This window comes from Macaca thibetana, chromosome 11 (genome assembly GCF_024542745.1).
Source record: "Macaca thibetana thibetana isolate TM-01 chromosome 11, ASM2454274v1, whole genome shotgun sequence".
In the NCBI taxonomy this organism is placed as follows: domain Eukaryota; kingdom Metazoa; phylum Chordata; class Mammalia; order Primates; family Cercopithecidae; genus Macaca; species Macaca thibetana.
Window position 1 is genome coordinate 84,219,528 of NC_065588.1, and position 12,742 is coordinate 84,232,269.

The 12,742-nt window shown below is 35.5% G+C and overlaps 1 protein-coding gene across 6 annotated transcripts in view; it reads right to left on the minus strand.

Annotated features, from left to right (window-relative positions):
• Nucleotides 1-1,808: 1,808 nt before the first annotated feature.
• C11H12orf50 (chromosome 11 C12orf50 homolog) overlaps nt 1,809-12,742 on the minus strand; it is a 42,747-nt gene continuing 31,813 nt past the window's right edge. For 4 of the 6 annotated variants that reach the window (XM_050746834.1, XM_050746829.1, XM_050746832.1 and 1 more), the window contains 6 exons: nt 10,091-10,198; nt 8,661-8,777; nt 7,117-7,221; nt 6,699-6,902; nt 4,888-4,977; nt 1,809-2,119 (listed from right to left, as the gene is read on the minus strand). In XM_050746834.1, the coding sequence (XP_050602791.1) occupies nt 2,094-2,119; nt 4,888-4,977; nt 6,699-6,902; nt 7,117-7,221; nt 8,661-8,777; nt 10,091-10,198 (650 nt within the window). In that variant the 3' untranslated portion in view covers nt 1,809-2,093. The remainder of the gene's footprint in view (nt 2,120-4,887; nt 4,978-6,698; nt 6,903-7,116; nt 7,222-8,660; nt 8,778-10,090; nt 10,199-12,742) is intronic. The other 2 variants (XM_050746830.1, XM_050746833.1) reach the window with 2 other exon arrangements.

A 12,742-nucleotide genomic window follows, 5' to 3' on the forward strand; every position in this document is an offset into this window, starting at 1 on the left:
TAGTTTACCCTCATTTAAACCAATTGCCTTTTTCCTAAATCACACAAACAGAGTTGGCTAATGTTGTCATCTACGTGATCCTTCAGACAAAGCTTATCATAATAAAAATTTCCATTTATATTCAGGAACAACACGGGTACAATCATGCTCAGGACTTCCTTCAGATTCTTCTCATTCCTCATTGATTCTTCAGCATTTAATATACAATAAAGATACACACGGAGAATTTGTACTTCAGGAAGATCTTTTGGATTGTCTTCCTAGAACTTTTCTTTTGCATAACTAGTTGAAGTTTTAGAAGGACAGAGATCTGTTCATTAAATGGAATTATGTCTCCCAACAGCTTCAATCGAGACAGCCTGTCAACTCAGCTATTTTCTTACATCCCTCTCAAAACGATCTAACCAAGATATTTTGCTGGCACGGTTTTCATTTTATTTATTTATTTGTTTATTTATTTATTTATTTATTTTCTTTTTTGAGACAGGGTCTCACTCTATCACCCAGGCTGGACTGTAGTGGCACAATCTTGGCTCACTGCAACCTCTGCCTCCCAGGCTGAAGTGATCTTCCCACCCCAGCCTCCCAAGTAGCTAGAACCACAGGTATGTACCAACACGCCCAGTTAATGCTTGTATTTTTGGTAGATACGGGGTTTCACCATGTTTCCAAGACTGGTCTCAAACTCCTGAGCTCAAGAGATCCACCTGCCTCAGTCTCCCAAAGTGCTCCAATTACAGGCATAAGCCACTGCACCCAGCCCACAGTTTTCATTTCTATCTGCTCCCTTGATACAAAATAAATAACTATATCCCCATTTTCTTGAAAGTGTGTACACACAGCACCATTAGAAGCCAAAAACTAGGCTTTATTACTCCACATATTATAAAGATGCCGTAAAATAAAATATTTCTAAGAACCCTGATTCCTTCCCCCAATAAATATTGAAAAAACTGATAATAACCATAAAATGCATGCAAATATAAATATGAGACTTCCCAAAGTCTTAGTGAATTTCTAAGCTTTAATAAACTCAGAAGGATAAATACTACAAACTTACAAAAACATCATTTTAAATGTTACATCATTTTAAATGTTAATTACTTATATTGCTTTCAAATGTGTTTTTCAGTTTAAAGAATAAATTTTTAAGTTTTTGTTTCAGTCCCTGCAGGTGGTTCATTTAGATGACAATTTTAAAAATTAAATTTACAAGTACTATTCAAAATACAATTCTAAAAAGGGCAAAAAGAAATCAAAATTAGTTTTCAAATGATGTCTCTCTTTCACTTGTAAATATTTATGCTTCTGGAGTTACTAATACCTTAAAATATCACTAAGACATTTGGAACACCATGTTATTCATTCACTGTTTCCTTAAGCTTGTCCTTTACTCCAAAATAATCATATAATTTTTATTTTCATGGTAGGAAAATGTTTATTTTTTGGTTTCAATCTAGCAAACCTCAGCAGACAGATTTTGTAACTGCCAATTAAAACACTGTTCAACAACTGCCCTGAACAACAAACCAATCGTTGTCTCTTTCTACCACTACCATTAAAGTGTATTTCTATTGGAATCCCTCTAACATATTCATCACCAAACTGTAAAGCTGGGACTTCGTTCAATTTATTTATACTTTATATGTTATCATTGCTGAGGGCCCAGCTTAAAATCCAGGTAAAGAAATAAGAAGTGAGGTTTCCGCCATAAAGAATATCGCAAAACAGAAATCAAAGGTACAATTTTCCTTCTCAATCTGTGCAATCTAACTTGGTTTACAATTAAAGAATGATTTTAATTGTCAAACTTTTAAATTTTATTAAAATGTTTGGAGTAATGTACGGAATGAATTCCAGACCTACATAAATACACTGGCAGCTGTTGGTAATTTGCATTTTTATCAGTTTTGAAAGAGCACAATGTACTTCCTGCATCTTATTTTCAGAATTTGCATTTTTATCATCTTTGGCTATCCACTATGTAGCATGGAGTACTTGAGTATCTCATTCTTGGAATTTTCATTTTTGATTGTAAATCAGATGATATCTGGCACTTTTTTCTCATTTTTCTCTTCTTTCAACCTCCAGGTTTACTTGCTCCCATTTCTTCTTGGCTCTAATAAAATACGCAAAATATTTCAATTATTTTCTTGTTTAGTGCACCGATATTTTGTTCTTCTTTTGCTAATTACTTGCCATAAATCTAAAGGCAAAGAAAAACTAATCTTACTGTTTTAACTTATAAATTTTCAAAATGCCATTCAAATAGTCCACTTCTTTTTGATGCTTACTATGTTTTGCACTTGGATGGAAGTGTGGAAAAGAATGGAAGCGACACCGTCTATAAGGCTGTACTATGGGGCACGCAGAATGAACAGAACGAAGGCTCCGTCATATGGAGACAAGCACCTTCCTTTGCACCAGCAATATCCCTATTACAAAGGACTTGTGGCCTCAAGAGAAGGTCACCAATGAGACTGACATCTCCAGTTACCTTCAGCTCCTGCCCCTAATTCCCACAGACACGTGCATTCTCCTGTATTATTGCATTATCCCCACAGTATCCAATAACATTTTTCCAAAAGGCTTCTCCTGTCCATTTACACTTCCGTGGCCCTGGCTGCCAGCGCCCTAGAGGAACAGACTCATGGCAGCTTGTGTTTTCTGCCTCCTTTCCTCCAGCAGTCCATCTGTCCACTGGGAAATGCTGAAAATGTTGCTCTGTGACCTTGCAGGAATATGTGCAAGAAGAAACATAAGCTAATCTTTCTCTTCCTATTCTGGTGATGACAACAATTGGGAAAGATACACATTTTCAGGTTATGCATTTCCCAATCAAAAGAAAATAAGAAAACAATCTAGTTCATTATAAAATCTAATTTCTTAAGTCCTCATTCTTCCTCTGCATGTAAATTTAGTCCAATTCAGTGATTTATTAGGCATCTCACTTTTATATTTCAGTCACATTCAGATTTAAATTTTTTTCTCAGGGTTTTCTCTGTACCCCACCTCCCTGCTACTGATCCTAATGTCCGGAAGTGGAACAGGAGAGAATGGTTGTTGCTGTCAGAGAGCTAGTAAGATAATATAATTGCAACAGTCCTGACATGGGTGGGTCCTGTGCTGGGCTCTTATTTTTCTTTAATGGTGGTCTAGATACCCAGTCTAAGGTTTCTTGAAATTTAATGTGTATCTTAATCACCTGGGAATGTTGCTAAAAATGCAGATTCTTATTCAGCAGGTCTGAGATGGAGATTCTACATTTTAAAAAAGCTCCCAGGTGATGCCATTGCAGCTAGTCCTCAGACCATAGTTTAATTAACAAGGATTTGGTCAGTGGATGCTGGCTCAGTTTCTCCTTGGCTCTCTGACAGAAGCAATCTGTCGAGATTACAGTTAAATACCAACCCACCCCAATATGGCTCAACAAGAGCCTCTTTCTGGTGCTTATCCTTTTAATCCCAGCCAGAAGACTTCATTTGGACCCACTGGTCCTCTCTCCCACTTGAGGCCCACAGGAATGTGAGCTGCCCTCCCATGCAATCTTAGCACTCGAAAAATCTCAAGAAGCTGTCTCCAGTCCTCTCATATTAGACATGGCTTGTCTTCCCCCTAACCCAGGTTTAACACTGAAAAATTTCTCTTCAAAGTTTTTCTGCCTAGATTGCATCTGGGAACTGCAATACAGCCATTTCGTGCTAGACATGGCACACTAGATGGTACACATCTAGTACACATGGTACACAGCTAGATGGTACAATACTATGCGCTGAAGTGACCCTTCCTTTCCCAAATCCTTCTATAATTCATGTTTATCTGGGATGGGAGGGGAGAAGGCTACTGAAAGAAAAGAGAAGTCATTATGACAGGGCTAAGGGAGGAGCACATCCCTTAATACTCCAAATATCACCTCACTCATAAGAGGACCATAGGAGAAACGGCTATAGAGCTCAACAATTTCAAGTTTCACCCAGGATTTTCATCAACTCTTCACCTCTTTCCCCACCCCCCAAATGCAGTGCTATCACATGTGAAAATTCACACAAAGTTAAGAGAAAGTATAATCAATTCAATAGCACTGCACCAGAGTTCTCTCGCAGCACAGTATGATTTGGGAAAGAACAGGGGAAAATGGAAAACAGTCGTCCCCAGTATATAAATGTATAACACACATCTGTGCCTTGAGTCACAGTTGTAGTCAGTAGGAGTTCCCTAACTGGAACTTTTTCTGAAATGTTCAGTTGTCTGAGAAGTAATCGAAAGCATTTTATCCCCTGTAGATTTCCAAATCTACCAAACCAGCCCAGGACAGTCTAGGAAAAGACACCAAGCTGTTCAGCAAAAGAACAACCTGAGCTCAGGGATACAACAAACCTCTACCCTGAGGAGGTCCCAAAGGAACCCCAGTCTCCCAGAGCACAGGATTCCACAAGGAGGAGACCACAGTCCCTCAGAATCTACTGGCTGAGAAATTTCATCTTGGATATCCTGTCAGCCTGCACCAGCCAATATCTGGCTATGGTAGATATAGCAAAGCTTTAATGTCTTGTGTTGAAATACAGTTTTATATATTTGCTTTGCAGCACAGCAAAAAATGCATCTTAACATATTACATAATTGCTGCAATTACTGTTTGTTGCCCGGGAAAGAACTGTATTAAAACGTTTTTGGGTAACACAGAAAAATAGACAAAGAAGAACACAGTAAAACAGTAAAATTAAATTACTGGTAGACAAGATATCTACTAAACTCCAAGTAATTAAGTGTGCATATATATCTTGAAATTTTTATTTATCTTTCTGTTTTCTAAAATACTCCTTGCACTTAAAAACTTATTCATTTTTGGAATTGCATTATATGTTAAAACCACTTATAAATAGTTACCTGGATATATCTTTCCACTTTTTGAATATGTTTTTGAAAAAGGAATTCGTTTTCGCCAGGCTGAATCATATGATGTTGACATATATTTGTCTGCGGGAAAAAAATCCAGAATTAAATATTTTACACCTTTAAAATCACATTCCAAGGGTGTTTCAAAGTTATAAACATCTCAAGGGTGCAGCTATTCTCTAAGTAATTCATTTTACCATTTCAAAGCTAAGGCATCAGGGATACAAGTGAATTTATTAAGACCATTTAAGTTATAAGTGAACATGGTTACAGATTCTTAATTGGTTGTTCAATGCTTCAAGTAAGGGTAAGCTACAGGAGAGTATGATATCTAAATGTAATAAAAACTTTCACTGCGTTACTTCATCATAGTTTTGCATCAATTCTGCTAATGTTTATTAGAGCTTTTATTTAAAAACTGTGAAACTATCAGGTACAGCCCAAGTCCCATGTCCTTCCATGAAGCGACTTCCATGGTCGCAGTAATTGGCATGATGCAATAGTGAACTCACTGTCCCAGACAGCCAAAGCATTTATATCCTGACCTGGTCCTTAAATACTTCTTTTTCTCTGATGTATCTACATTTCTACTACTATCTAACAATGTTATATTTGTGTTTTCAAATATTACTATGCAGCTGTGTTCTCAAAGCATGATCCATAAAACCAATAATTTGCATTTCTCTTGTGTTGACATTCGCACTAATGGTGCAAAAGCAATATAGAGTATGAACTCTGGCACCTTCACACAAACCTAGACACTAACAACTGTTCCAGGACTCATTGTATTCTTCACAGCCATCCACTTGCAGTAAAACAATAGTAATAATAACAATATCAATACATAAAAGAATAGTAATAAATAAAATTAAAAACAAGATTCACCTAAGAATATCCTCATTTACAAATAGACAACCATATATCATTCTATTCTAAAGCAAAGAGAAAAATAATTTAAATAATGCAAATGTATATTGAAATTGTAAAAGAAATATATGCACCTACCGTGTACCCATAAACTTTTGAAAAAATTTCTTAAATTGTAAAAGAAACTAAGAAAGATATAGTCTTATGTTTCCATAAGTTCAAAATATTCAGAACTCCACTACCTAAACCATGAACTTGGAGAAATACAAACATGAAATCATATAGAATTGAGCAGCATTTTGTTAAGTTTAGAGAAGAGAAACCCAACTTCAAAAGAGCAAAATCCATCTGAGACACAGGAAGAAAAAGAGATGAAGACATTTAGTTCTCTTCTCCCCTGTAGTCTTGTACTTCCTGACATATACTATGAATTTGCCTATTATTTGATGAAATGATTTAGAAGCAATCTATCCATGGTGAGAGAGATGAGAGGTTGTCAAAAATATGGCAGTTAGCCCCCAAACTAACCCTTTCAGAAAATAATCATGAAGGCCTACAGAAAAGTCAAGGCACTAGCCTGACAGTGATAATTGAACAACGCAGTTAGTGGAACAAGAAAATGTCAACCATTCAAAAACAATCCTCCAGAGCGACACGAAGCTGTCCAGGAGGAACGAAGTGCAGTGCTCGGAGGAAAAAACTCTAGGGAGGTGCGATCTGAAGTCATCTGCACACAACATGAGCTTTCTTCCATATCCTTTAAATCATGTGCAGGACTGCACATGGAAGAAATCCTCTCACTAGTTTCTATGGTGGTGATGGCCAGGGAAAACAAGAGGGGAGTAGGTAGCAGTGAAGATTAGCCAAGCCATCAGGAAATTCCATGGAAATGCAAACTACAGACAAGAGTAAACCACATCAACAAAGGACCTCACCTGGACTGAGGTTGGGTTTGGGTTCCTTGTTAACATGGACTTTATTGTAGGATCCATGCATGGGCCTGCTGTGGGGAGGTGCATTCAACGCGACAGTCCTGACAGCATCTCTTTGAACGTGGATATACGATGCGTTCTCAGCATTTCGATTTTTATTGTTGCGATGATAACTCATTTTATTTTGGGGACTTGGGGTCTGTACTGCTGTAAAGAAAGGTGGGAGGGAGTGAGGAATAAAACAGGCTGGTTTCACACCCATAAATAACATATTGCACTATAAGTACTTGAAGTTGAGTTGACCCTTAAAGTAACATTTACGTCACATGACAGTAATTTGTTTTTCAGGTAGAAGATATCTGTTATTGAATATTTGTTTTAAAATTACAGTTTAGAAATATCAAATATATGGACACCTTACCTCTCCTCATTCCAGAGTCGGGAAAGTTCTTTGGTTCATCATAAATCCATTTTCTTTTTTTCACACCTTTGAAATGAGGCTTCTTCACTGGCTGGACATCATTCACTTGAAAAGATACAAATTTTAGAGTTTTTTAAGAGATGCTTTCATCCCTGAAATTACTGTAGGTGATAATTACATATCTGTGCATTCATATGTCAAGCAAGAGGAAAAAATAAATGCACCATTCTCATACTTTACTTCTTAGAAAAAAAGGCGATTTATTTTTAAGTGCCAAAAAAATCTATGTTGGAAATAGATTGATGAAATAACCTTCAATAAGTGGCTTTCCTCAAAGAAAAATACTTTCCTCCAAAGGAATGTGTGGATTCTTTTAAAGGAACATAAAATTGCATTCAAAATACAATTATAAATCTCATTATAACACTATTGTTAAGTGGTTTTAGAACTCTTATTTTCAACATGAATCTTTTTGTACTTTTTTAGCCAAAACTACTACTTCTTAAGAAGTTGAATTAACATAAAATACTTTCCGTGAATTTTACCTTATTCTTTTAAGTTCTTAAGTTGAGTGTACAGATAGTTTGGTCAAGATTGAGCAATCAGAATTTGTAAGTTCTAAGAATATTACATTTTTCACTTTTTATTTGTATATTTTTCCATCAAAAATTTTATATGTGTTCTCAATTTTTCAGGAATTTCCATGGTACATATCTCCAGATAATCTTAAAACAATTTTGTAGAGGGGGCATTCTGTTACTTCACCGTGCAGAGCTCCTGAAAATTCACAAGTGACCGCTGCACATAGAAACTGAACATCAAGTGTACAGTGTAGATTACACTAGCTCTCTACAGTAAGTTAATTAATCTTTCTGTTCCCTAACCCTCAGCTTAAGCTTTAAGCCCTCAATAAAGCTCTGATTCACTGTCTCCTCCTCAAACATCATGCCCCGATCCACTCCCAAGCTCCCAGTGCAAGGATTCGGAATCCATATTTTTAACAAGTGCCACTAAACTGGGCTTCTTGAGGGCAAATCACAAATATTCCCATCAGTGCCAGGCTGCGATCCAAGAATATTATAAGGGTTCAATAAGTAAAATAAGGAACAGACGGAAGAAGGGAACGGATCAGGAAGATTCACAAGTCTTAACTGTATCAAGAGAAATAGCTCACTGAACTGAATGTCAAGGAGAAGCCAAACTAATAAACACTAATCCAAAACATAATAAAAAGCTGCCAATGTATTATTCCACTATGGGTGCAATTTAAAATGTTATGCTAGTGAATCTTCCAAAAAGGTAGTGTATTATTAATTTTAATATCAAAATTAAGCTAGTGGGAGAGCATATAATTTACTAGGACCTACATCACAGTTCATTGTCAGAGTTAGTTAGTAGAGGATATTGTGTCTTTAATTCTTAGTTCTGAATAATTTTCAAACCTTTTTTCTTTCTTTTTTAAAATTCTATTTTAAATAAGCAAAACAAATCCATGGTAAGACAAATATATCTAAGGCCAAAAAGTGATAGAGCTAATGTCTCACTTGAAGAGGGGTCCTCTCTGCACTTCATACTGATATTCTCAGTAGCATTTAATACATGCGTTGTAGGTACTAGTCGGGTAGTTAGGGAACGCTTTGGATGAGGACTGTCCTTGTTATCTTTTAAAGCAAATTAAGAAAATAAAATGTCAATATTAGTTTTAAAAATAGCATTTCAGTTGGCATTTCATTATTCAAACATTACATGATGGGAACACCTCTTTAAAATAATGTATATATTTATGAATTGTGAGAAAACCATCATTAACATTCCCTAGTTGCCACATGGATTTCAAAATGTCATCAGTAACAACAAAACTCTGAATCTATAGCCATCATTTTCAATATGTAAATAAAAACTCGTGGCAGTATTTTCAATATCTCCATACAAAAGATTTAAAAGGTTTTATGTTTTTACATTGAATGGTCCCATTCAAATTGGGGTTATGAAAATATTTTAAATGTAACAACTTTAACTTCCTATATGCTTTGGAGCAGGACTCCTTAGTAGGGCTTTCCACAATTATGAAAATGTTCTAAATCTGTGCTGCTCAATATGGCAGCCACTAGCCTCCTGTGACTATTGAGCACATGGAATATGGCTAGTGCCAATGAAAAGTTGAATTTTGTATTTTATTCAGCTTTAACTTAAATTTAAAGAGTCATACATAGCTGGTGGCTACCATATTAGTATAGCTTTCAGAGTTTCTTTGATGGACTAGGGAAAACCTTTCCATCTCTGAGTGAGAAAATGAGAGAAAGATTTACAATTTTCCACAAAAATAATTTGATCACAGGCAACCTTTCCTATACTTGAGAATATTTAATGGTAGAGATGGCAGATAAAATGGGTTTACATTTTGATTGAGAGTATGTGAAGCCCCCTAATTACAGGACAGCTGTGCTTTTAGTCTGTGACTGAGAGGCACTCAGCAGAGAGATACCAGCTGGTGGATTCTAAGTACAGTTAAGGGCAATGTAAAATTATAGAGGATGTATTTTATCATATCTCTTGATTATTCACAGACTAGTGTTAGCAATAATTATAAAATACAGAAGTCTTTTTGAGATTAAACTCTTCACAATGTTCACAAACAATGTTTTCTAACAAAATTCATTTATACTGATATTATAAATTAAAGGACTTGGTGTTGCCATTTAAGAGAGCCAGTAACTTTAGAACTAGCAATATTAGAAATTATACAGTCCAACAGGCTATTTTTCCGATAAGAAAACTAAAAAAAAGATAAATTGTCACGGTCATACAATTAGGGACAGAGCCAGGACTGGAACCTTAGAGCTCTTGACTCCTATTCAGTGTATATTTCGATGTATTACCATTCCTCTTATATCGGTTTTTATAACAAGCAAGCTTATCTTTAACTTGTCTAGACAAATTACAAATGTATCAAAATTATATAATAATTCATTACCTTTAGTATTTGAACATTTTGATATGGTGATTTCTTTCTCTTCAGTTAAAGCTTCACTTTCATCGACTCCAAGAAATATGACCCTCTGTGGAACATAACAGTCACCTCCTATGACAAAACCTTACTGTCAGTGGCAACATGGCAGAAAGTGATACAAACTAGCTTTCAATACAGGAACATTTTCTACAATACCCCTTTTGTCCACATTTCTTTGGACACTTCTCAGTGATACCATATCCATCTCCATACATTTATATGCTTAGATTAATACATGAGTATTAATATATATGTATATGAATACACAGTTAATTGAAAGATAGATAATTGAAAGAAAATTTAGTCAACAAAATTTTCCTTAATGTATGATAATCTTTAGTCCTAAATCTTTAATCTGAGTACTTTGAGAGATACTCAGAGTAAATGTAATTTATCTTCCATATAACATCTTCAGATATATTAAAGCAGTTTCCATATTTCCCCAAGGACTTCTATTTTCCAGGATAAATATCCATAGTTGCTTTAGCTTTACATACAAAATTCCAAAATTCTTCACCATACAAGTTACCTTTTCTTAATATAAAATATTTGTTTCAAATAACTTTATTTTAAAATGACACCCAAATGTGAACCAAGCTGTGGAGAAATCAGCAGAACTAGTAAAATAATACTTGCCATTCATGGAGTCATTTTCTAGGAATCAGACCCTTTACTGAGTACTTTAAATAACATTTAACTATCTTTCTTTCTATACTGCTTCTAACAATCCAATGTGACTTTACTGTGACTATTTGGTAGTGAAAACACATTCCTAAATTGTAAAGCATTGTGGCCATAAAAACTCACTCTATTTTCCCCTCAAAAATTCCATCATATTGGGTTTTTCCCAACTTAAAGAAAAGCCACTATTTAATGTTTTGTACCTAAATATAAGAATGTATGTTTATCATTGCTTGAAGTTATCCTGCAAGATTTGGCTCATTGTTCCAACAAATTAACCTCCAGTTAACTGTAAATCATATAAACATGTCTACCTTCACCCAGTTATTCAATGCATTTAAACATATCACCCTTTATTCTACAAGTATTTGCTGAGTGCACATAAGGTGCCAGGCATTCTACTACAGAGATTTATCTATAGTGATTGATTATATGCAGTTCCTGGCCTCAAGGAGCTTACACAAAACCAGTGATAAAAATGTCAAAAAGATTTTTGGTTTCTGCCATGACCAAAATGGCTTTTATCGGAATAACTTTCATCCTAAAAACAATTATAAAATACCAAAACAAACTGATTGGAAAACCACCCAATGCATGTGACTGCAATGCCTGAGAGCAATGGAGGGACACAAAGTCAATTATATGTTCACATTCACCCTGGTTTTTTCCCTGAAAGAGTTACACTCCACACTCACTACAGATTTTTCTCTGAAAGCATATCTAATTCATCATATAAGGAAATAACAAGCAGAAAGTGACACCAAGGAGGTGAAAAAGAAAGAGCCGAAAAGTCTGGGACTGTCTAATTGGCTTGAAATTGAGGGGGGAATGAAAAAGGAAGAACAAAAAAGAAGTTCCTCTGAAATAGGCATAAAACTCCCTTTAAGTTGTTATCTGACTCCCACACTTTTCAAGTACAGAGTGGAATCCTAGGAAATAAACAAAAACAGCATCTGGGAGGCTAAAAACTACTCAGAGATTTCAGCATCTACATGCTGCTTGGGAGGTAAAATTTGCCATTCAAGCCTTGCCAGAGTAGAGGTATCTTGGTGAACATCCCATGTCTCAGTTGATAACCCAGTAAAGCAATGTTTTAGGGGTAAGGGTCTTATCCTAGGAATAAGGACTATACCTTCAAAGAAAGGAAAAATAATGTATCATCTACCACATCATCCCTAACAAAGCCCAAAACTAGTCCTTCACAGAATCAAGGTGGCCTGCTGATAGTCTAGCTGCCTGCCAGAAGAAAAGTTTCTCTGTGGAGAAATAACATCATTCATACACTATGTAATTTTTATCCATATTGTTCAGCATCAAATACAATATTAGAAGGCACAGTGAGACAGAACAATTGAGCAAAAACCTGAGGAAAATGAAAGATACCCAAACGTAATCAAAGAGGAAGTTGCAAAAAAATAACAGGAACGTTATCAAAATAGAGAACTGATGGAGAATCTAAGTAGAAAATCAATAAGAAGGTCAAATAGAAATTTAGAATTTAAAATATGGATTAAAGAGCAGAGAAGAAGAGAATTAGTGAACAGGACAGTAGGTTGTCAGAAAGTATCCAGATTTATCTATAGAAATCAATAAGAAAAAAAAATAAAACATTTAAAATGGGCTAGAGACTTAAAAATGCACCAGACAAAGGAGAAAGTCAACATGGCCAATAAGTTTATGAAAAGGTGCTCAACATTATGAGTCATCAGGGAAATACAAATTGAAACTACAACGATGTACCACTAGCCACCCACCAGAAAGGCTAAAGTTAAAGGACTGAAAATACTAACTGTGGGTAAGGATACAGAGCGAGCTAATCTCAAAGAAAAGGTGTGCATATGACCTTTAGAAGACATGTTCAAGAAAGTTAATAATAGTCCCAAACTGGAAATACTGTCCGTCAAATACCAATATCAATACTCATGGTCCTTTCAT